The 26,515-nt window shown below is 40.6% G+C and overlaps 1 protein-coding gene across 1 annotated transcript in view; it reads right to left on the bottom strand.

Annotated features, from left to right (window-relative positions):
- Positions 1-1,903: 1,903 nt before the first annotated feature.
- LOC144502979 (TBC1 domain family member 10A-like) overlaps positions 1,904-26,515 on the bottom strand; it is a 73,896-nt gene continuing 49,284 nt past the window's right edge. Inside the window, exons 7-9 of the mRNA XM_078227431.1 lie at positions 24,465-24,654; positions 23,006-23,160; positions 1,904-3,961 (exon numbers count right to left, since the gene is read on the bottom strand). Coding sequence (XP_078083557.1) covers positions 3,482-3,961; positions 23,006-23,160; positions 24,465-24,654 — 825 coding nt within the window. The 3' untranslated portion in view covers positions 1,904-3,481. The remainder of the gene's footprint in view (positions 3,962-23,005; positions 23,161-24,464; positions 24,655-26,515) is intronic.

Genomic DNA, 26,515 nt, shown 5'->3' with positions numbered 1-26,515 from the left:
TTATCAATGGGACAATTTATATCCAGATGTCTCGCTATTTCTTCCTTGATGATAGATTCAAACATTTTCCCTACAGAAATTAAGCTAACCGGCCTATGGTTATCCGCTTTTTGTCTACCACCTTTTTTAAACAGTGGCGTCACATTTGCTGTTTTCCAATCTGTGGGAACCACCCCAGAGTCCAGTGAATTTTGGTAAATTACCACTAGTGCATTTGCTATTTCCCCTGTCATCTCTTTATGTACTCTGGAATGCACTCCATCAGGGCCAGGAGATTTGTCTACCTTTAGCCCCATTAGCTCGTCCAACACTACCTCTTTCGTGATAATGATAGTTTTTAGGTCCTCACCTGCCATAGCCTTCCTGTCATCAATTTTTGGCTTCCTATCCGTTCAGTCAAATCATAGTGGAATTGCCAGAAGACCAGGTTGGCCATAACGGGGAAATATGTGTAGGGAACCAAATGAGAAATATATTTTAAAGGAGGGGAAGTTATACATTATCAAGTCGGAGTCAAAAAAGTCAGAAAACTGCCAAATTTCTAAATGAGTAATAAAATGATACAGCACGGGAGGAGGCTATTTGGCCCCGCCAGTCAGTGCTGGCTCTTTGAAAGAGCAAACCTGTTAATTCCCAGCTCTGTGCCCCGGAAATTTTTATCCAACTATTTAATTTTTTTTTGATGGCTACTATTAAGTCTGTATCCACCATCCAATCAAGCATGGTGTTTCAAATTCTAACCAAAATAAAATGCCCACTGGTTCACATCTAAACTGTGCCTTTCAGCCTTTAGAAAGTTTATCTTTATTTATTCTATCGAAACACTTCATTATACCAAGCAAACCTCTTAGCCTTCTCTGCTTCAAAGAGAACTTATTTTCCATTTTTCCAGTCTATCCAGATATCTGTGATCCCTCAAGCCTTGAGCGATTCTTATAATTCACATTTCTAATCGACAAGCACTACCACCTAGAAGAACAAGGCAGCAGTTGCATGGGGACACTACCTTCTGCAAGTTTCCTTCCAAGTAACACACCATCTTGACTTGAGTCATAGTGCTGTTCCTTCATTGGCCTTGGGTTGAAATCTTGGAACTTCCTGACAGCACTTTGGGTATCCCGACACCAAACAGATTGCAACAGCTCGCCACCACCTCCTTTTCATGGACAAGTAGGAACAGGCAGTAAATTCTGCAGTAACACCCATATTACATGAATACATTTTTAAAATCTTTTCTATATCCTAAAGTCTTCAAATCTTTCCCGATATGTGGATGTTTAGAATTGGACAAAATACTCCAACTGGGACCCACTGTCTCATGTAGATATAATTAATTACAATATAATGCATTAATGTTCCATAAAGAAAATAATAAATGATACAAAATTAAACTTCAGAATTGCAAATCTCATCCCAGTGCAGTACTTACCAGGAATTCACCGTTCAGATTGAAGCTTTTTCACTGCATTTTAAATGCTGTCCATTACAACTATAAGAAGTGTTTGTTACCAATTAAAGAGCATAGAATCCCTTCAATGCAGGAAGTCATTTGGCCCATCGAGTCTGCATCGACTCCGACAGAGAATCCTATCCAGGCCTTATTCCTGTAACCCCATTTACCACACTAATCCCCCCAACCTACACATCTAGGGACACTAATGGGCAATTTAGGATGGCCAATCCACCTAAACTGTACATCTGTGGGAGGAAACCCATACATACGCGGAGAGAAAGTGCAAACTCCACACACAGTCATTCCAGGCCGGAATTGAACCCAGGGTCCCTGGCACTGAGAGGCAGCAGTGCTAACCACTGTGCCACCATGCTCACCCAAAATTGTCCCCAAGCTCACTAAGTTATTTTATATCAGTAATCTGGAGAGAAAAGAAAACAACCAAAAAAATGCTTTACAGAATATTTTATTGATTTCTGTATGAATCCATGGCATCAGCAAGATAAAATAAAGCTGTGTAGCTTAGTTGAACTCAATGGATGTGCGTAGCAGTTTGTAGGGAGACACAAATTAATATTATGCTTGTGGTACTTACACTACATGGCCACATAGAATTAGACAATATTCAATAAGCTCCAACTATTTTCATGGTAGATTGCACATAAAACAAACTGACAAATAGTTTATGATTCTTCAAATATGAAAAAGTATATTAACTTAACACTAGACCAAACAGTTTAATCTTATGTTTGCACATCATTATATTTGGTGGTTTTAATAGTCTCAAGGAATGTAGAACAATAAAACACCAACACAATACAATATAATGCCTAATTTTGATTTTTATATTCTACATTATAAGAAAGGAGAGAAAAGCTTTTGATCCAAGTGGGTTTACAATAGCACTTAAATACCCTAATTGCTGCAAATCCATTGTGCATTGATAATTATGTAGAAAAATAGCAAAATAGCTGGATTATACAAGAGCAGCAAACACCTACAACTCTGGTTCATAGTCAGTTTATCAAGAAGATTCACAAAACCTCTTGTAAACCAGCTTCAATTTACATTCCTCAAGATCAAGGAAAAAGTGCTAGAAAATTCAATTAGAAAATACATATTTTTTTTGCAAGGTATCATGGTTAACTATCCTGCTTACTACTGCATCCTCAACATTGCATGGAAAATGTTTAAAGAGCATATTTATACCTAGTCACAATTTCTGTATTTTATTCTGTACATAATAGAAAAGTTGCAAATAAATGAATACACGTGTAGAGTGTTTTAATCATACAAACTTATGGCAGCACATCCCCCATTCCGAGTCAAAAACCTGCTTGACTTAATTAATTCCCCACCGTACGTGCAGGGTTAAATTAATTCAAATAATTCTAGTGAACACCTTCTGTGTCAAAGCTAACCTGTGCAAAAACTCAACAAGAAGTCTCTTCCTTGCTACTGAAATTTATTGTTACTTCAAAATGGAAATGGGAGCAGGGTGACCAAAGAAACATCTTACTCCTATAAATATCATTAATCTTAACTTGGAACAAAAAAAAAACAAGAAAAAATCTTCACAATACTACGGAAAGATATTGTTTGCTGGAAAAATATTGTAAAAATATTTACATTTTCCCCTAAAAAAAACATTTACTCTGCTGATGACAGCTAACAATTCATTCAATTAGAGTTTTAAGAGTTAAACAAAAACTCAAAGGCAAATATTATAAGCAGATTCTTCCTAAATAGTTTCACTAGCTGATAAATTATGTCCCTAGTTTTGGCCAGTTCTTTGAATTGTTTCACCACATGGTGAAAATACAACTCAATACTTTTAAACTTGTACCAACTTCTCATATTTAAAGACTCTGTGTTAAGCCCGCCATGAAAGGGTCACTATACCTTGTCAATGGCATTAAGTATAAACATACAGTGTCAATGGCTCCACCTTGCCATCCAAAAGTCAGTTCTCTTAGGAATGATTCAGATGTCGAATGATGTGTTTTCCAAACACTGGACTGATTCATTTCATAAGTACGTGTCCTGTTCAGTTTCTTCTGAGCTGAGACTTTGTTCAGACTGTAGTTGAGAGTCCTTTTTTAGCAATGATTGATTCAGCTCTTCTGCAATATCTGGTTGGGGAACATTTTGTTCGCCTTTTAAAATTCTATTGGTCTCATCAGGGGCAGATCCATTTGCCACAGGTTCTACTGTTTCCCCTTTTTTATTGTGCTTCTTTTCTTTATTTTTTCCTTTTGAATTTTTCTTATCCTTCTTCTTCTTTGAATTGCTGCCTGAATCGGGAGACACGGCTGGGGAGTGTACCACTATGGATGGCATTTGCACCAAGGCTTTATGAGAATGAGGCTCAGCCTCATTGATTGCTTTAGCTCCGTGCAATCTTGGAGGAGGCTGGTACTTGAGGTCACCATGTTTATCCTTCCATTTCTTTAACTGAATTAAATGTTCTTTTTCAACCTCTCTTTCTGTGATTGGGAGTTCGATTATCTGTTTTAAAAAGCACATAAAAAGTATTTTACTCATATTTGTCTACACATTGTGGGTTTTTTTTCTTTGCATTGACAAGAGTACTGTGAATGTGTGTGCCCCCTCCTCCCCCCATCCTTCAGATCAAATGGTAAACCATCTGCCCCCTCAGGTGGACATAAAAACATACAATGCGCTACAGGTACAGTGTCTCAAAACTGCAACCTCAGGATCAAGCTTGAGCCAAATTCTTGATCTCGACAGTTTTCGGATTGGGCGGTTCAAGTCAAGTTGGGTCAGGTCAAGGGGTGCATATCTCAAGCATGGGAAAGGTCAGGCACCAAAAGCCGATAACTAGTCAGCACGCCAATGCCTAATAAGCCGGTAGGTTATTTTATTTGTCTAATAATAATAGAAATCCATGCATGCCAGCTTAAAAGTGTTCATTCTTTGGACATGGGCAAGTTTCACAGAGCTGGATTTGAAATACTGTACATATTTTGAAGAACAGTCGAGATCGCCTAGTGTCCTGGCCAACATTTATCCCTCAATCTACAACACTAAAACAAATTCTTCTAGTTATCACGTGGCTGTTTGAGAGTTTTTCTGTGGGCAAATTGGCGACTTGTGTTTCCTACATTACAACAGTGTTAATAAGTAATTCATTGGCTGTAAAGTGCTTCGGGATATCCAGAGATGAAAAGCGCTATATAAATGCAAGACTCATCTTTTACATTACAAGAAGATATAGTAGTAAGAGTGGAGGTGCAAAAAAAAAAACTAGAATGTTATCTGAACTGAGGGGTTATGAGAAATAATTGTACATGATGAAGGCCTTTACTCTTAAAACGAGGAGGTTGAGGAGCAGCCCGATAGAGGTCTTTAAGATTATGAAAGAATTCATTAGGGTTGACATATTGCTTTTACTTGTGGGGGAGACAAAACCTTGGGAGCAGAATTATAAAGTAGCCACTGATAAACCCAATAGAGAATTCGTGAGAAGCTTCATTACCCGGAGAGTGGTTAGAATATAGAACATTCTGTCGCCAAGTCGTGGTGACATACCATAGATGTATTTAAGGGGAAGTTAGATAAACACACGTAGAAAAGAGAAAGGATTTGTTGATGAAGCAACTTGTGTAGAACAAACACTAGCATGGAGCCCTGTTTCTGTGCTATAAATATTAATTAATTATCCTTATTTCACTAAACATGCTGATGTGAGGCGTAACCAAAAGCCATTATTTTTTTCTCAAGTACTTTTGTGGGTCCTAACCTCGGCGTTTTCTCTGTTCATATTATCCAGACTGTGGATACATAAATCAAACTTTCACTTCCCTTTATTTTGTTTTGCTGAAGAACAGTCCAAAATTACAATCATAGATTTTGTAGAAAATGCTACATTTGCTAGTATAATCCTGGTATTACTTTATACATCTTGAAAAGTGCAGCACAAATATGCAAAATCTGTATTTGTTATCTAATACCTCTCCTCAATACATTGAGAAATATTATCCTCAAATATATAACCCTCAAACATAAAAGGATGTTAGGATATAAAACCATGTAAAATAACACAAACAAGAATTGGAGACAAGCTACTAGCCACAAACGATATGCTGTTTCAAGAAGTCTTCCACCTCATGCAGAGTTGGTTATTATTTTCCCCAACCACATCTTAGAGATTTACATGAAAAGCTCCAGATGACTGTGGTATGTGCTGGAAGTAGCCGGTATTATAACAGGCTCCAGACATTTCCATATTGTTATACAGTACACTGGGTAATGATTATGATAGCAAAGTAAGGCAGCTATTCTATAAATTGCCAAATAATTAGCAGGTTTTTGGAAATTTATGCTACAGTAACATTAACCTGCAAAACCTTTTGTGGTATAAAAGGTGCTTGAGCAATGCTGGGACAGATATGGTGCAAATTCATGAAGTTAAATCTATTACTGTAGCGCTCTAATCTGATAAGCTGTCAAAAGCAACTTAAGTTGTGACCTTAAATGTTGGCAGACTCATCAAAATATTCGCACACCAGATGTTATGAAGTATTAGGAGTAAACAGTTGAGGCCGCAATGAATGCGCCAGATATGAAAGGGGAAAAGTAATCACTTATGATGTAGCCCACGGTCTGCGCCATGTTGCTAAACAAAGGCTCTGGGGACTAGCTTTGAGTGGCAGTATCCAGAGCTGAATCATCCCTGGAAATGCTGCCAAATTGGAAGTCAGCATCTTGTGAGATTCTAGGGCTCCCATCTGAAGTCAGGCTTAGGCCTCTTGAAAATGTAATCAAGTGACTGACTCATTTTTGGACCCCACTTCCAAATTTGGCAGAAACTGGGCCAACTTGCAGGGAAAGATGCATCAGATTCCCAATTAGTATACAATTCGCCAGGTTTATGGAAATGTAGCCTAATTTGGAGTGAGTCTTTTCAGCATGCTGGTTTCCAGCTTTCTTTGTGAACAGCGATAGGCTGCACCCATCTGGCTATATGGGCTCCATGGCAGCAGCCCCTAATGCTTACTTAACCACAAGGGCCACCATTCCATCAACGTGCAACTGGTGTGATCATTGCGAGCACTTCCTATGCACAGTACCCTGGAAGTTGCCATGACTCCAACATCCTCAGTTACTCCCAGGTGCATGAGAGTTTTGAGGGGCTGGAATGTCTGCAAGGATGGTTGCTGGGGGATAAGGGCTACCCACTTAAACACTGGCTGATGACTCCGATGCACTGCCCTCAAATTTATGCCATGGCAAGGTACACTGCTGTTCACAGTTCCACATGCTCCCTCATAGGGCAGACCATAGGACTTCTGAAGATGTGCTTCAGATGCCTGGACCATTTTTTGATTTGATTTATCACATGTATTGGGATACAGTGAAAAGTATTGTTTCTTCTGCACTATATAGACAAAAACACTGTTCATAGAGTACATAGGAGAGAAGGAAAGAAGAGGGTGCAGAATATAGTGTCGTGATTGTAAAAGATGGAATTAGAGGGTATGCTGGGGACAGCTCGCAAGAAGTCACCTTCAGGTGGTGCTCTGCAATACACACTGGAGAGGGTTTCCTGCACTTGTGTTTATGCTTCACAACCTGACTTTGCAAAGAGGTAAGCCTTTGTCAGAGGGTGAAATGGAGGAGGATGAGAGCTCATTGGACGATGAAGATCCAGGAAACAAGATGCTGCTGAAGGGACAGTATGAGCACACTGATGCCACAGAGGAAGGAAGATGTAGGGGACGTGCCTATGAGACTTCAATGGCCGACAGGTTCCAGGAAGTGAAGTGAGGTCATCTGTACACATCTCCCCTAGCCCTCCGAGCCACTCCCCGTCATCTTAGGGAATAGTCAAACTATTGTTTCCACTTGCCTTGGGCACCAACTCTCACAAGGAGAAGTTTCTACTGAGATAAAAGCAAAATACTGCAGATGCTGAAACACAAACAGAAAATGCGGGAAAATCTCAGCAGGTCTGACAGCATCTGTGGAGCGAGAATAGAGCCAATGTTTCGAGCCTGGATGACGCTTCATCTTTAGGTGGGAATAGAGGTATATGGTCCCCGGAAGGGCAGGGGGTTTTAGTTCAGTCGGGCAGCATGGTCGGTGCAGGCTTGGAGGGCCGAAGGGCCTATTCCTGTGCTGTAATTTTCTTTGTTCTTAACACTTGTGCACAAATCTATCTTTAGCATGAATTTTTAAAATTTCATATAGCAACACTGGGAATAATTTGGTCTGGGAGGGTGTGTAAACTGACTTACAGTTGAAGTGTCAGGTTCCTTTGTTTTACTATGTGAAAGTGAGAGCCTGTGCTTTTGGGCACCAATACATATAAAAGTGCAAGCAGGCACAGACAAAAGATATATAGTAGTTCAAGCTAATAATAGATCTAGAAAGAGGCCATCTGGCCCATCTATTCTGCACCGACTCTCCATAAGAGCATCCTACCCAGGCCCTTCCCTCCACCCTATACCTGTAACTCCGCGCATTTACCATAGCTAATCCACCTAACCTACATATCTTTGGACTGTGGGACGAAACCTGAACACCTGGAGGAAACCCACGCACGCTCGGGGTAAACGTGCAAACTCCACAAAGATGGTCACCCAAGACCAGAATCGAACCCAGGTCACTACCACAGTGAGACAGCAGTGCTAACCACTGTGCCATCGTGCCACCCTATGGTGGCATTAACATGGCCCACATTGACTTAACAAGAGTTTGTGTTTGCTTGTCTGCTGGATCAACTTTGCCTGCCCCACACAACAAATAAGAACCTAAGAAATAGGAGCAGGAGTAGGCCATCTAGCCCCTCGAGCCTGCCCCACCATTCAATAAGATCATGGCTGATCTGAAGTGGATCAGTTCCACTTACCCGCCTGATCCCTATAACCCCCAATTCCCTTACCGATCAGGAATCCATCTATCTGTGATTTAAACATATTCAACGAGGTAGCCTCCACCACTTCAGTGGGCAGAGAATTCCAGAGATTCACCACCCTCAGAGAAGAAGTTCCTCCTCAGCTCTGGCCTAAACTGACCCCCCTTTATTTTGAGGCTGTGCCCTCTCGTTCTAGTTTCCTTTCTAAGTGGAAAGAATCTCACCACCTCTACCCTATCCAGCCCCTTCATTATCTTATAGGTCTCTATAAGATCCCCCCTCAGCCTTCTAAATTCCAACGAATACAAACCCAATCTGCTCAGTCTCTCCCCATAATCAACACCCCTCATCTCTGGTATCAGCCTGGTGAACCTTCTCTGCACTCCCTCCAAGGCCAACATATGCTTCCGCAAATAAGGGGACCAATACTGCACACAGTATTCCAGCTGCGGCCTCACCAATGCCCTGTACAGATGCAGCAAGACATCTCTGCTTTTATATTCTATCCCCCTTGCGATATAGGCCAACATCCCATTTGCCTTCTTAATCACCTGTTGCACCTGCAGACTGGGTTTTTGCGTCTCATGCACAAGGACCCCCAGGTCCCTCTGCACAGCAGCATGTTGTAATTTCTTTCCATTTAGATAATAATCCAATTTGCTATTATTTCTTCCAAAGTGAATAACCTCGCATTTGTCAACGTTATACTCCATCTGCCAGATCCTCGCCCACTCACTCAGCCTGTCCAAATCTCTCTGCAGACCTTCTACGCCCTCCACACGATTCACTTTTCCACTTATCTTTGTGTCATCTGCAAACTTTGTTACCCTACACTCAGTCCCCTCCTCCAGATCGTCTATATAAATGGTAAATAGTTGAGGCCCCAGTACCGATCCCTGCGGCACGCCACTAGTTACCATCTGCCAACCAGAAAAGCACCCATTTATTCCGACTCTCTGCTTCCTGTCGGATAGCCAATCCCCAATCCACGCTAACACCTTACCCCCAACTCCGTGTGACCCAATCTTCTTCAGCAACCTTTTGTGAGGCACCTTATCAAATGCCTTTTGGAAATCCAAAAACAAGTGCTCATCAAATATCATCTGGACACCTTGAAGGAATGCTGTCAGAATAACTTTTGATTACTGATCGGAATAGAAATATCTCTATCTAATAACGACATCAAGATAACTCAAACTAATGCTTATGAGCACCTTGATAAGCTTGGAGCAGAACTCTTTCCTTATCCACAGATTTTCTTAAACTGTTGGCTCAAATTTCCAATCCTATCCCTGCGAGGTGGAACATGACACTTTGCCACCCATTTAAAACCCACTGAACACTTTCTGCCCTGATGAAATCATTCCTTCCAGTGAAAACATGCAGGCCCTGGCTGCTTCACTGATGGCACAACCAGGAAACTTTTATAGTCACAGATATGAACCTTGCCTCTATTTTGAGGAAGTTTACATGTTATTAAGATGCTTTTTCAAAAAATATTTGTTCATGGGATGTGGGTCTCTTGGACAAGGGCAGCATTTATTGCCCATCCCCAACTTCCCCCAATAATGTGGTGATGAGTCATCTTCTTCAACCATTGTAGCCCATACGAACACCAAGAATGTTTTAGGTAGGGCGTTCCATCATTTTGATCCAGTGAAGTGAAGAAATGGTGATAATATTTCCAAGTTAGAATGCTGTTTGACTTAGAGTGGAACTTTCAGGTGGCATTCTCAAATGCCTGCTACCCTATCGCTTCTCGGTGAAGTTTTGGAAAATGCTGTTGAAGATTTGACAAATTGCTTTTGTATGGAAATGTTGAAGATTTGACAAATTGCAGTGTATGGAAATGTTTAATGTGTGTCAATTAAGAGGGCTGATTTATCCTGTATGATGTTGAGTTTTTCTGAGTGTCATTAGAGTTATACTTATCTAAGTAGGTGGGAAGTATTCCATCATACTGTTGACTTGTACCTTCTTGATGGTGGAAAAACCAGCAGGTGAGTTACCCACTACAGAATTCCCAGTCTCTTACCTGCTGTTATAGCAATGGTATTTAAGCGGCTGGTCCATTTATATTTCTGGTCAATGGTGACCAACCCCCTACCCCAGTTTGTTGACGGTGGGAGATTTAGTGGTGGTAATGCTGTTTGAATGTCAAGTGGAGCTAGTTAGATTCTCTCATTGCCTGACATGTGTGGCACAAATGTTAATTGCCACTTCTCAACCTAGCCTGAATGCTGTCCAGGTCTTGTTGCATGTGGGCACAGATTGCTTCGTTATTTAAGGAGCTGTGAATGTAACTAAGCACTCGACAATTATCAACAAACATCATCTTTTATGACCTTATATGGGAGGAAAGATCATTGAAGTAGCTGAAGATGGTTGGGTGTAGGACACAACCCTGAGGAATTCCTGCAGTAAGGTCCTGGGCTGATATGATTTAAACATAACCATTTTCCTTGATGCTAGGTATGACTCCAACCTGTGGGAAGTTTCCTCCTCATCAAATATGGCTTTGTACCAACTCTCAGATAATTATTGTTTGAGTGAAACGTAGTTACATAATTACAGACATTAAACGATGCTTGGTGACTGGCCCTGAGTAATAGGGATTTTGAGGGAGAAGAATGAAGTGTTGCAATACATCACGAAAGCAACACGTCTTTGTTAGCAGTGTGGGTTGTGGGAACTGTCTCCTCGGCAAATAGTTCTGTCTCTGGGAGACTAGGATGGCTGGAGAAGTTGGTTTTGACTGTCAGATGCTTAAGTGACTACTTTTAGATTGTACCCAAAGGATACACCTTACTGCTACCAGAAAGAAAACGTGGCAGAACTAATAGTCAGCACTTAACTTCTCAGATTGGGTGCATCTGCTACGTTTATGCAGCATTATGGTAGTGGAGGAGTTTGAGCTTCCCCATCGATTCAAACACAGGCTTGAGGAAGCTCTACTCAGTCAAATGTTTTTTTTAAAAAAAATGTTTTACTCCACTCAAAGTTACAAAACCAATGCTCAGAATGAACCGGGAAAACCCAAATCCATTCCTTGCTTGTTTCAATAAACCGAATTCAAAATCCAATTGAGGCAAACAAGATCCAAGCTGACACAATAAGGTACTGCACCGCATCTCGGGCTTGATCCGATGCTTGATCTTAGCCGAAAGGCCGAGAAGTGATTTACGGCTAGAAATTCTGCTCCTTGCAGTCGCGCACAATGTTGAACAATTGTCTGGTGTTATTTGTCAAGAGGCATTCTTGGATTTATCTGGTTTTGTCTGGATGCATTTGGCTGGAGGCAATTTCCTCCAACCTAGATCCAGTATCTTGTTCAGTCCTTTATGATCAAAAGGAATATGCTGCACAGGTACTGGAGTTCTAGGTTTTAAAAATATTTTTATAATGACCTTGACCAATATGAATGATCCAGAATGTCATATGGCACCAGCATTTACTGGAATATTAGCCCGGATTGTGCCATCAGAAGTGAAGCTGAGGCTTATGACACTGACGACATTTAAAAATACTTTGTGGCCTTTTTCCTGGGCTGCAGCAGGAACTGGTTCTCCCAGCGGCAAGTGGGAGGGTGGAATTCCAGTGAAGCCATACCTCCTTTGATGTCCCAGACTGAAGACACTCCTTGAGCTCTGCATTCAGCTCAACAACATCGAAGAGTTACTAATCTTATCTTTAATCTATTTGTAATTGTAGCTCCAACTCCCTCCTCCCCAAAACAGTTCTGCTCAACCTGTGCCAGGGCCACAGGAGTGTTTTGATATCAAAAGGCTGCACTCCTGAGTGGGCTTCACACCTGCTAGCACCATCCTTAAATAAATCAGTCTAAAAACTAAGGTAAATCCAGGGCATAAAGCCAAAGTTTATGTACCGACATGTTCCATCAGGACCATCGGTGCAAGCTGCCCTGATATGCACTGCAAGTTCCTGCTTTGAGGGCAAATTGGTACCCTGACAGAATCATGGCCAAGTCCAGGGGGCGCATTCCATAGAACCCAGCAGGGAAATCACGTTGTGGGAATACTGATGCAAGACGAATGGGAGAGTGTGAACTTAGCTACCTGCAGTTTGCTGCATAGCAATTTGGACTGGATGTGTTTTATGATAATTATAGTTAACTTCACCCATTAGCTGTGGTAAACTGGACAACAGATTTATTGACCACTATTTATTCTTAAGATATATCTGATCAAATGGCTTCTAAACATCCAGTCTAGATCAAAATGACAAAATAAAGTTACGTTGCTATTGTGATTAAGGGGGAAAGAGACTGTAGCTGTGCACTTCTTTACTGACCTGTTCATTCTCTTTGTTGGAATTGGCACTTTGCCAGCTATTTTGTTTTAGTTTCAAATTTGATCTCCAGGTTTTCTATGATTTCCCCCCCAGTTCTCGCATTTTTGTCTCATTTTCTATGCCTTCCACTGCCTACCTACTCAAATCCTTTGGTTTCTTTCATTTCTTTGTATTAAACCCATGGGGCCATGATAGAACATAGAACAGTACAGCACAGTACAGGCTCTTCTGCTCTCGATGTTGTGCTGAGCTTTGTCCGAAACCAAGATCAAGCTATCCCACTCCCTATCATTCTGGTGTGCTCCATGTGCCTATCCAATAACCGCTTGAAAGTTCCTAAAGTGTCCAACTCCACTATCACAGCAGGCAGTCCATTCCACACCCCAACCACTCTCTGAGTAAAGAACCTACCTTGGACATCCCTCCTATATCTCCCACCATGAACCTTATAGTTATGCCCCCGAGTAACAGCTACATCCACCCGAGGAAATAGTCTCTGAATGTCCACTCTATCTATCCCCCTCATCATCTTATAAACCTCTATTAAGTCACCTCTCATCCTCCTCCGCTCTAAAGAGAAAAGCCCTAGCTCCCTCAACCTTTTCTCATAAGACCTACCCTCCAAACTAGGCAGCATCCTGGTAAATCTCCTCTGCACTCTCTCCAATGCTTCCACATCCTTTTTATAGGTGAGGTGACCAGAACTGCCCACAATATTCCAAATGTGGTCTCACCAAGGTCCTGTACAGTTGCAGCATAACCCAACGGCTCTTAAACTCAAACCCCATTAATAAACGCTAACACACTATAGGCCTTCTTCACGGCTCTATCCACTTGAGTGGCAACCTTCAGAGATCTGTGGATATGAACGCCAAGATCTCTGTTCCTCCACATTCCTCAGAACCCTGCCATTGACCCTGTAATCCGCATTCAAATTTGTCCTACCAAAATGAATCACCTCCCACTTATCAGGGTTAAACTCCATCTGCCATTTTTCGGCCCAGCTCTGCATCCTATCTATGTCTCTTTGCAGCCTACAACAGCCCTCCACCTCATCCACTACTCCATCAATCTTGGTGTCATCAGCAAATTTACAGACCTACCCTTCAGCCCCCTCCTCCAAGTCATTGATAAAAATCACAAATAGCAGAGGACCCAGCACTGATCCCTGTGGTACACCGCTGGTAACTGGTCTCCAGTCTGAAAATTTTCCATCCACCACCACCTTCTATGAGATAGCCAGTTACTTATCCAACCGGCCAAATTTCCCTCTATCCCACACCTGCTTACTTTCTTCATGAGCCGACCATGGGGGACCTTATCAAACGCCTTGATATATAAAAATGATGATTTGTGTATTTCAACAGACAATACATATCAACAACCTTGCCCTTCTTTCTAACACTTATGTTACATCTTACAATCTTAATAAAGGTTGGTCTTTGTCTCCTTGCACTGCCCTCTTTTTACTCATGAGTTGTTCACCTCTCATGTTTCAGTTCCGTAAAAGACAAATGTAGAAATGTTGATTCCACCACTGATCATCTGAGTTTCCAGATGTTTTGTTTCATTTCAGTTTTCCAGCCATCACAGAGCTTTGCTTTTCAATGTGTTTTTTTAAAAAAGATATCTTGCAAATCTGTCATTGCCTTAATCCCTTATTTTGAGGACGTGGCTTGACATTATCCATGCTTATGGTTTGATAACTTGACTTCTTCCTCATGTGGATATGGACATACATGTTTACCTATGACTGTCTTGAGCTTCTTAACCCTGGTTTCACCCTTGTCAGTATTGGGTGTGTCCATAGCTAATGGAATGCTGTACGCCAACTTGATTTACATGTTGAGCGCACATTCCTGAACAAGAACAATAAATGACCTCAGTATAATCATAGTTAGTGCTTCCTTTTTTTTTTATCACGCAAGCCATTTTAAAAAAATCTAAATGCTTAGGAATTAATCCAATCTATGAAGGAAAATATTTAAAGTATTCTTGCTAGACTTCAATAAGTCTGAACAGTCATCATTTTAACCTATAAAAATATGAAAACGTCACTCTCTGACATGGATATCTGTACAAATTCAGTGATACATCATTGCTTTAGAACACATTCAGTAATAACGGCTAGGAGACACTTCACATTAAACTCATGGGCTATATGATTTTTGGGTGTATTTCAGTAATAACCAATATACATCAACTACCATAACAACATCCTACTATTCAAACAACCAAGTTAATGTACATATGTTAATATACAAGCCCATGAAGGATATTGTGGCAAGAAGAGTTGACCGTTTGAGGACTGAATGTCACAGAAGCTTTTAAGCATTGGTATCATTGTACTAAGGGGTGAAAACATGCACCATTGCCAAACAACAACTTGCATTTATATAGTGCATTTAATGTAATATGATATGCCAAGGCACTTCATACAGTGGAACACCACTTGTGACAGGTGGTGTTCCTCAGGGATCAGTGCTGGGACCTTTGCTATTTGTAATATATATATATATTAAATGATTTGGAGGAAAATGGAACTGGTTTGATTAGTAAGTTTGCTGACGACACAAAGGTTGGTGGATTTGCGGATAGCGATGAGGACCATCAGAGGATACAGCACGATATAGATCAGCTGGAGACTTGGGCGGAGAGATGGCAGATGGAGTTTAATCCGGCCAAATGTGAGATAATGCATTTTGGAAGGTCTATTACAGATAGGAAATATACAGTAAATGGCAGAACCCTTAAGAGTATTGATAGGCAAAGGGATCTGGGTGTACAGGTACACAGGTCACAAAGTGTCAATGCAGGTGGAGAAGGTAGTCAAGGCGGCATACGGCATGCTTGCCTTCATTGGCCGGGGCATTGAGTTTAAAAATTGGCAAGTCATGTTGCAACTTTATAGAACCTTAGTTAGGTCGCACTTGGAATATAGTGCTCAATTCTGGTCGCCACACTACCAGAAGGATGTGGAGGCTTTGGAGAGGGTACAGAAAAGATTTACCTGGATGTTGCCTGGTATGGAGGCCATTAGCTACGAGGAGAGGTTGGAGAAACTTGGTTTGTTCTCACTGGAATGACGGAGGTTGAGGGGAGACCTGATAGAAGTCAACAAGATTATGAGAGGCATGGACAGAGTGGATAGTCAGAAGCTTTTTCCCAGGGTGGAAGAGTCAATTACTAGGGGGCATAGGTTTAAGGTGCAAGGGGCAAGGTTTAAAAGGAGATGTACGAGGCAGATTTTTTACACAGAAAGTAGTGGGTGCCTGGAACTCGTTGCCGGGGGAGATAGTGGAAGCGGATATGGCAGTGACTTTTAAGAGGTGTCTTGACAAGTACATGAATAGGATGGGAATAGAGGGATATGGTCCCCAGAAGGGTAGGGGGTTTTAGTTAAGTCGGGCAGCATGGTCGGTGCAGACGTGGAGGGCCGAAGGGCCTGTTCCTGTGCTGTAATTTTCTTTGTTCACAGACACTTATCAAACAAAATGTGACACCAAGTTACAAAAGGAGAGATATTAAGATAGGTAAAATAAGGTGGTTCTTAAAATAGAGATTTGGAGAGGAAAATTCAGAGCTTAGAACTTAGGCAGATGAAGGAATGACCACTAATGGTGGAGTAAAACAAAATCTCCAGAACTGGAGGCATTCGGAGAGTTGGGACCTGTACAGGCCAAATGGGTTGCACTTAAATAGAGTCGGGACTGAGTTCCTTGCAGGGCATTTTGCTCAGCACTCTTAGGGAGGGTTGAAATTAATTTGGCAGAGGTTGGGAACCAGAAGATAACATGGAGAGGGGAATATCAAAATGCACATAATACTGAGAGAGACAAACACCACTCGAACAGGAAAGAGCAAGTTAATAGGTGGGCTCAGAGCAAGGAGAAAATCCAGGTTAGTGTGTATGTATATGAATGCACGGAGTATGACAAATAAGATTGGTGAGTTATGGGTGCAGATGCCATGTGGAAACATGACACTGTAGTTATTTTAAAGACCAGGTTAAAAGTAGGGCAGGACTGGTTGCCGAATATTCTTCGCTACAAACTGCTCAGGAAAGATAGGAAAGGAAGAAAAAGGGGAATGGGTGGCGGGGTTGATTACGGAAAGCATTATAGTGCTGAAGAAAGAAGATGCCCCAGAGGAGTCAAAGAATCTGTTTGGCTAGAGCTAAGGAATAAAAAAGGTGCAATTACATTGCTTGATGTAGTTGATAGGCCACCAACTAGTGGGAAGGATGTAGAGAAACAAACTTGCAAGGAAATCAGAGGTGCAAAAATGATAGAGTAGTTACAATGGGGGGACTTTAATTATCCAAATACAGACTGAAATAGGAGTGTTATAAAGGGAAGAAAGGGGCAAGAGTTCCAAGAGTGCGTTCAGGAGAATTTTCTACAGCAGTAGGTTTCTGGTCCAACAAGAAAGGAGGCACTTTCTAGTGCTAGACCTAGTTCGTGGGAATGAGGTGGGCCAAATGCCAACAGAAAACATTTAGGGGACAGTGGCCTTGTATCATAAGTTTTGGCTAGCTATGGAAAAGGACAAAGAACAATCCAGAAAAGAATTAACTACAGGAAAGCCAACTTCAATGGGGCAAGAATAAGTATGGGCTGAATATATTGGAGTCAAAGGTTGGCGGGAAAAACAGTAGCTAAACAATGGACTATCTTCAAAACAAAGTTAGTTTGGTCATACTTGGGGAAGGGCAAACAAATCCAGAGCTCACTGGATGACAAAAGAGATAGAAATTGAGAAAAAGGATGCTTATGACAGATGTCAGGTAGAAAATACAATTGAGAACTAGGCTGAATATAGAAGGTTCAGAGGGGAAGTGAAAAAGCAATCAAGAAAAGAGGGAATATGAAAAGAGACTGGCAGTTAACATAGAAAGCAATTCCAAGTCGAGGGATATATCCTATGCCTATAAGCATATCAACTGTACAAGCATGGTAAAAGGATGAGTAGAGCCAATTAGGGACCAAAAGGGATTCATGCATTGAGTCAGGGCATAGCTAAGGTAAGTGAATATTTTGCATCTGTCTTTACCAAAGAGGATAATGTTGCCCAAAGAGGTGGTAATTCAGGCGTTAGAAGGGTTTAGAATTAATAAGGTGGTGGTATTGGATGGCTGTCTGTAACTAAAGTTGATCAGACGCCAGGACTGGATGAGATGCACCCAAGGATACGGAGGGAAGTGAGAGAGTGAAAATTGCAGAGACACTAGCCATAAAGTTCAAGTCTTCCTGAGACTTATTGGTGGTCGTGTGGAGATGCCGGCGTTGGACTGGGGTAAACACAGTAAGAAGTCTCACAACACCAGGTTAAAGTCCAACAGGTTTATTTGGTAGCAAAAGCCACTAGCTTTCGGAGCGCTGCCCCTTAGTCAGGTGAGTGGGAGTTCTGTTCACAAACAGGGCATATAAAGACACAAACTCAATTTACAAAATAATGGTTGGAATGAGAGTCTTTACAGGTAATCAAGTCTTAAAGGTACAGACAATGTGAGTGGAGAGAGCGTTAAGCACAGGTTAAAGAGATGTGCATTGTCTCCAGACAGGACAGTTAGAGATTTTGCAAGTCCAGGCAAGTCGTGGGGGTTACAGATAGTGTGACATGAACCCAGGATCCCGGTTGAGGCCGTCCTCATGTGCGCGGAACTTGGCCATTAGTGGTGGTGCCAGAGGATTGAAGAATTGCAAACGTTACACCCTTGTTCAACCAAAAAAGGTGTAAAGATAAGCAAATAAATTACAGGCCAGTTAGTTTAACTTCGGTGATGGTGAAACATCTAGAAGTAATAATTCATGACAAAATGAATAGTCACATGGGCAAATGTGGATTAAGGGAAGTCATCTTAGATTTCTTAAGTGAAAATCATGTTTAACTAATTTGAAGGTTGATGTGGGCAATGCTGCCAACATAGTGTACATGGACTTTCAAAAGGCATTTGATACAGTGCCACACAGTAGACGTTTGAGCCAAGTTATAGCTCATGGAATAAAAGGGACAGTAGCAATATGGATACAAAATTGGCTGAGTGACTGGAAACTAGAGTGTTCTGGTTAACGGATGTTTTTCAGGATAGAGGAAGGTTTGTAGTGGGTTTCTCAGAGGTCACCAGTTTTTTCTGACAAATATTAATGACCTACACCTTGGTGTACAGGGCACAATTTCAAAATTTGCAGATATGAAATGAAACTTGGAAGCACTGAGAACTGTGCGGAGGAGAGTGTAGAACTTCAAAAGGACAAAAATTGTGGAACGGGTAGACAGTTGGCAGATGAAATTCAATTCAGACAAATGTGAAGCGATTCATTTTGGTAGGAGGAACGTGGAGAAACAATATAAACGGTACAACTGTAAAAGGTGTGCAGGAGCAGAGGGACCACAGTGTATGTGTAAATAACTAATTGAAGGTGACAGGACAGACTGAGAATGTGGTTAAAGCATGTGGTGTAGAGAGTACAAGAGCAAGGTTATGTTGAACTTGTACAAGACACTAATTCAGCCTCAGTTGGAGTATGGCATCTAGTTCTCGGTGCCCCACTTTAAGAAGAATGTAGAAAAGATTAACAAGAATGGTTCCAGGGATGAGGAACTTCAGTTATGAAGACAGATTGGATAAGTTAGGACTAGTTTCCTTGGTGAAAAGAAGGCTGAAAAATTTTTTTGATAGATCCATTCAAAATTTGGACCGAGTAGAAAGGGCAAAACTTTTCCCACTGGTGAAAGGATTGAGATTGATGAGGCACAAATTTAAATTAACTGGCAAAAGAGATATGAGAAAAATGTATCATAGAAACATAAAAACTAGAAGCAGGAATAGGTCAGTCGCCCTTCGAACCTGCTCCGCCATTCATAATGATCATGGCTGATCATCAAATTCAATATTCTGATCCCTTCACTCCCTCCGTCCCATACCCCTTGATCTCTTTAGCCCCAAGAGCTATATCTAATTTCTTCTTGAAATCACACAATGTTTTGGCTTCAATATGAGTGGTTAAGCTCAGGAATGCACAGTCTGACAGTATGGTGGAAGTACTGTCAGACTGAAAGCCAATGTAGATCAGTGAGTGAAGGGATAATGGGTAAATGGGGTTTGAGTAAATGGGACTTGTGCAAGTTAGGATAGGAGCAGCAGAATTTTGGATGAGTTCAAATTTATGGAACATGCAAGATAGGAGCCAAACCAAGACAGCATTGGAATAGTTGATGATTCCATCAGAATCCTCAAATGTTTCTCAAATTCAATTTAAGCAATTCATTTTTAAAATCAGACAATCCTGATTAAGTCAAAGTACTAATTTTTATTATTTAAACCTGATGCGTTAACTATACAAGTCTACCGGATGAATTATAGTATAATCTCATTGAACTATTTTGAATCATGCTGTGTGCACCACCTTTCGCCCAACCTTTCTGATGTATGGAATTATAGAATGCAGAAAGGGGCCATTCAGCCGTTTGGGTCTGCACTGACTCTCTGACAGAACATCTTAACCAGACTCTCCCCTCCACCATATCTCCGTAGGCCCACGCATTTACTCCGATCTCTACACATCTTGGGACATCAAGGGGCAATTTAGCATGGTCAATCCACCTAACCCGCGCACCTTTGGACAGTGAGAGGAAACTCACACTAACACAGGGAGAAGATGCAAACTCCACACAGTCACCCAAGGCTGGAATCAAACCCAGGTCCCTGATGATGTGAGACAACAATGCTAACCACTGTGCCACCCATGTGTGAAATTGAGAGCTGACAATTGTAACTGGTTTAGTCCTGACATCTGCGTAAACAAATTCTTAACTTATGGAAAGTTGTTCAGCAGTTACCGTTGGATGTGCTAAAATGCTAAATTTAGGTCAAATCAAATTCTGATGGTCACAAGTTCATTCACTAATTTCCCACTAGTTCATCTGTGGTTTACTGGCAGCTAAATCTAAAATAGATATGTGGGTGAGCTGAAACATTGACGAAAAACGAACTGACCACAAAGCAAAAAAAAAAAATCAACATTTTAGCACAGAAATGGTCCATAGTGGCACTCATCGACAGCTGAGAAATACTAACTGCAACTACTTCCTCTATAGGATAAAGCAAACAGTTAAAATAATTTCCTCTTCAGCTATTACGCAAAGAAAATTTACAAATCACTGAAATACGCAGAAAAATGTTGTAATATTGTTCTACTGCAAGTCGTCTTTGGCTATCAACTCTCCAAACAAACTGGCCCAATAGCTTGCGCTTATAAAGCATCTTTAACATAGAACAAACACCAAGGCCCTTCAGAAGTGCAAAGAAAAGCAAAAAAGACAGATTTGTATTTATATAGTTCTTTTCATGACAATCAGACATCTCAAAGTGATTTACAGTGAATGAAGTACTTTTGATGTTGCTGTTCCATTGTAAGAAACGCAGCAGCCAAATTTCACATCAATTGTGAAGTTATTGAGGGTTAAATATTGACCAGGACACCGGGAATAACTCCCCTGCTCTTTTTCAAAATAGTGCCCGTGATGTTTACTTCCATCTGAGTGAGCAGATGGTTTTGGTTTAACAACTCATCCATAAATAGCACTTCCGACCTCAGTACCCCACATTGGCGCGTCAGCCTTGATTTTTGTGCTCAAGCCCTTGGAATGGGACTTGAACACAGAACCTTGAGACTCAACGGTAAGAATGCTACCAATTTAATCATACTGACATATAAGAGAGCACTAAACCTAAATTTCAAAACATCTAAATGCACTTTTATTTTCCAGGATGAATGTCATGCTGCATTGTCCAAAACCGATCACAAAATTCAGATCAAGACATTACACCTACATTGCCGGTTTGACTTGGGTATGAAACAAAAAAGACAGCCCTCCCAAGCCAATGTACTAAGTACATGGATTAGAGAATAACTATGGCCTCAAATGGTTCAGTGATTTTGTGCAAATGGAACCACATTGTTCTGAAGCAACATGTTGCAGAAAACACAGACTCAATTAAATTTCTCAGGAGATGCACACACTCCACCCAGATTCACTTATCAAATAGTCTTTGCCTTGTCTAACTGCAAAGTTCAGTTAAAATGTGTATTTTTCACACAACAGCATCAGATATTTGTTTACTTTGATTTTTGCAATTAATCAGGCATTTCCTTAAAAATATTGTTCATGGAATATTAAAAGATATTAAGATTCTAGCTAATAATTGACATTTTCCAGATAATATTCAATCTTAGTCATTCAGTTGCAACTGGATCTCCTGAAATTACTTCAATGATTTCAAAAGGCAATTGGATAGGCACTAGAGGGAAATAAAAGTTGCAGAGTTATGGGATTAAGTGGGGGAAATGGAACTGACTGGATTGCTCAAGGAAGACATTGAACCCTGTGGGTTAACTGGCCTGTGCCATAATGACTGACTTCTCTTCCAGTTTCTACAGTTGTCTGGAGTCCCTAATCTTTGATTTTCCCCAATTTCTATGCACCTCTGAGGAGCTGCACATGCATCGAATTTCACTGATGACATACACTGACAACACCCAGTTTTACTCCTTGACCATTTTAAAGCCTCTGATTGGTCAAGCTGGTGGTACTGGCTGAGCAAAAAACTTTCCTCCAATTAAATATATGGAAGACTGAAACTATTGCATTCAGTCCTCATCACAACTTTGTTTTCTAGCCACCAATTCCATCGCACACTCTGGTCATTGAGGCTCAGACTGCCACAACAGTGACATCTTATTTGATCATGAGTGGAACGTCTGATCCCTATATCCTCTCCATTTGACTGCCTACTTCCAACTCTATATCAACTGTCTCTGGCACTCAGCATATCTGCTGCTGAAGCCTTCATCCATGTCCTAGATATGACTATTCCAATGCTTTCGTGGGTGGCTTCCCCAATGGGAGCTCATCTAAATCACTGCTGTCTGTTTAACAATCACCACCTCCAATCTCTTTCCTCCTTTTAAGACACTCCTTCAGCCTACCTCTTCCATCAAGCTTTTGGTCATCTGATCTAATATCTACTTATGTGGTCTAGTGTCAAATTTTGTTTAATAGCACTCTTGTGAAAGGCCTCAGGATGCCTCACTACAATTAATATGCTGTATGGCAACAATTTGCATTGATGTGAGTGACCACAGCTGATCAAAATCTTTCCTTCTTCCCATATCAATGCCCAGGTAGTTGCCTTACACTGGAATACAGCAGCTTTCTCTCCTGCCTTCTGATGGGAGCACACAGATTTTCACGGAACAGCCATTTCACGACAGTTCAGCATGACTTACAACACAATATTACTTGTTCTGTCATCTTGCATTCAGGTATAAAGCCAACAATTTTGACTGGATTCCTACCTCTCGCACAAGAAAGCCATCTTGCATATATCTGGGATCAATGTTGCGCAGTTTTTCCATGGTCTCGTACTGGCCCTGACATTTCTTCAATTTGTCTGAAGAGCCAAGTGTATGTTTCAGCAGAATGAGGCCAACGCGAAATATCACTTTTACACCTGGGTAGAATAAAAATGGAAAAGCAAATAGCATTTGCCACATTAACAGCATCAGGAATAAAATGAAAATTTTACAATCTTTTTTTACACTAACTGAATAATAATTTGTTAGAAAAACATGAAAATAGTCTGTCAGCACTCAATGGCAAAGAATCTTAATGAACATTCAATCAAGGACTGACCAAAGGCTCAAACTAGAACATAAAAAGCAGAGCAGCAGAAAAATTGTATTTTTAGAATAGTGAACAAAAGAAAAAGTTCTGAATGCTGACACAAATAGTTGTCAAAATTTTAGAAAGAGCAAGTTCAAACTTTAAGCAAAATCATCTCAAACTAGTCATTTCTTGTTTTATTTTCAAATAACTTTATATGCCATACAGTGCAACATGTTGGAAAACAGAGTTTTATTGATTTCCATTTATCCAAAAGTTTATCCAGTTCTTTGAATTAATTTGCAATTTACAAGTTTTGGGAATTAACCTCAAGAAAAACGCTACCTTTGTGTGACTTCACACTCACCTACGCCATCAACAGCATTCACGGATAAGCAATAAATGTTGACCGTGCCAATGATACCCATATCCCACAAATGAATTTTTAAAAAGCTAGTTTTTCTATTTTTTCTAAATGTTAGTTTATTTGATAAGGTTGTTCTCAAAGTCAGGAATGTGGTGCAGTGAAATGAGGTGCTTCACATTTCATGCCTTCTCATCATCTAGCATTCTTAGCCAGTTGCAACATGGTTAATTACAGAATAAAACACTCCCTACAATGCATCTTAGGTCCAGCCTCAGAGGATCACCCCGATTGCAATAATTACATTTTATATTTCCCATGTCACCCAGTGAGACTGCAGACTTAATGCCAGTTAGAAGCAACTTTTCCCAAGGGAGCCTACGCTCTTTACAAATTGGGTTGAGACTCCACAAATTCACTTGTGCTACTAACCTCAAAAAGGTAAGCAATACACTCCATGGGCACACACAAATTTAGGACACTAGCAGCACGCAATGACTTTGAATACCATATGTCACAAGATAGGACCTGCAAAAGTATTGATGACTCCCTAGAGTTCCCAATCTTAAATACGCAGTTGGAAAAGGTGAACAAAAGTTAAATGCTTAATCAGGAAGGATAAAATTCACAAATTAGGTCACCCAAGCTATTAATATGAACTTCCAGCAGTCAGCCCATTAAATAAACTTGCAAAACATTGGTCATCTCCTGCCAGCTTGCATCTAAGCATCAGCTGTATATATGATGGCTGACACCGGTGCTGAAATAGTCAACAATACACAATTTACCTTCACAGAAGAACATGTCCCAAATTCTCAACACGGATACCCATGGTAAAGTTCTTGAAAATGCACACATGAACCATTCAGTCATGTAGAGGATGGGGTCAATTTTGTACTTGTTAAGGTGTTTATGCGCCACTGGTGAAACCTTACGCAACAATGCGAAAAAGATCTCCCCATCCAGCTGGATTGCTTCCTGAGGAACAAATCAGAGTTATGAAAACATGCCATTTTCTACTGAAAAAGATCAGCTTGAAACTATTTTAGACAACAACTGAACTACATAACATTTAATGGGGCTTTACTGTTTTGAGCAATAGTTGAGAAATGCAAAACCAATCCTTGGAATGTAGGATAAATTCAGCATAGAATTAATGTATGTGTTGGCAATACAGGAGTCACAGGTACAGGTCAACTGATAGCCAAGTTCCGCACATGAAGACAGCCTCAACCGGGAACTTGGGTTCATGTCACACTATCTGTAATCCCCACTACTTGCCTGGGCATGCAAAAGCATATACATCTAGTGACTAACTGTCCTGGCTTGAGACAATTCACACCTCTTTAACCTGTGCTTAACCCTCTCTCCACTCGCATTGTCTGCACCTGTAAAGACTTGATTACCTGTTAAGACTCGCATTCCAACCATTATCTTGTAATTGAGTTTGTGTCTATATATGCCCTGTTTGTGAAACAAATTCTGCACTCACCTGATGAAGGAGCAGCACTCCGAAAGCTCATGCTACCAAATAAACCTGTTGGACTTTAACCTGGTGTTGTAAGACTACTTACTGAACTTTATCCTGACCTGCATATTCTAATGTAACATTATTAGATTCACAATAAACTGGAATGGTATTTAGTAGCAGAATTTAGGACACAAAGCAATATTTTAAAGTTACCAATTGAAATTTTTATTGGAAAGTCACTACCCAGTGCAGTACTAAGCCTTTTATATCAGATGGCATTCGGCTCAATCCTGAGCCCATTCTTAAATAAGCAGAGGGACTAAAATTGGCTTCAGTATCACAAATTAAAGGAAAGAATTTCAGTTGAAGGATGTATTGTGAACAGGCTGGTGCATGATTCCTACTTTATAGTCAAATCACCTGAACACTCACTCATTTCATGTATTATGAGTAGCCACCTAGGTGAAGCCCAGCACAGGGCAGCAGGGTAGAAAAAGCATATACATCTAGTGACATTTTATGCAAGTAATGATGCTGAATGGAATCAATTATAATTTAAGCATCCTTTCTAAAACTTTGACATTTAGTACATACTCTAAACACACGCATTCTTTAGTCAAAAGCTATAAAATATTGTATTTACATTTAACAGTCTCCAGCGCACACTAACCTTAACAGTGAGGGAGAGGGTTCATTTGCATGGAAAATTAGAAAATAAAAGTTAAAGGTGAAGGTAAGAGTGCAGATTAGCGATGAGGCTGATTGTTACCAGAAAATAAAAGGAGGGAACAGAACATGCAAATGTCATATTACACCAAGGAATTGTACAAGAGTAGGGAAATTTGATAACAGAATAAACTTAAAGACTTTGTATCTGAATGTACGAAACATTCAGAATAAAATTAATGAGTTAACAGCACAAATAGAGACAAATGGGTATGATTTGGTGGCAATTGCTGAGACGTGGTTTCAGGGAAACAGGTTTGGAATTGAATATCTAAGGGAATTGAATATCAGTATTTCAGAAGGACAGACAGAAAGGAAAAAAGGAGGTGACGTAGCTTTGTTAGTGAAGGAAGAGATCAGTGCTGTAGTGAAAAATAAAATAGGCATTGAAGATCAAGATGTAGAATCAGTCTGGGTAGAATTAAGAAATAGCAAGGGGAAAAAAGTCCCTGTTGAGAGTAATCTATAGGTGCCCAAACAGTAGTTCAGTAATGAGGCCCAGTATAAACCAGGAAATACTGGACGCTTGTAAGAAAGGTATGGCAATAATCATGGGTGATTTTAATATGTATATAGACTGGATTAAGCAAATTAGCAAGGGTAGTCTCGAGGGAAAGTTCATTGAATGACTTAAGAGATTGT

The sequence above is a fragment of the Mustelus asterias genome, chromosome 13 (assembly GCF_964213995.1).
Source record: "Mustelus asterias chromosome 13, sMusAst1.hap1.1, whole genome shotgun sequence".
Lineage (NCBI taxonomy): Eukaryota > Metazoa > Chordata > Chondrichthyes > Carcharhiniformes > Triakidae > Mustelus > Mustelus asterias.
This window is presented reverse-complemented; position numbering and strand designations above follow the sequence as displayed.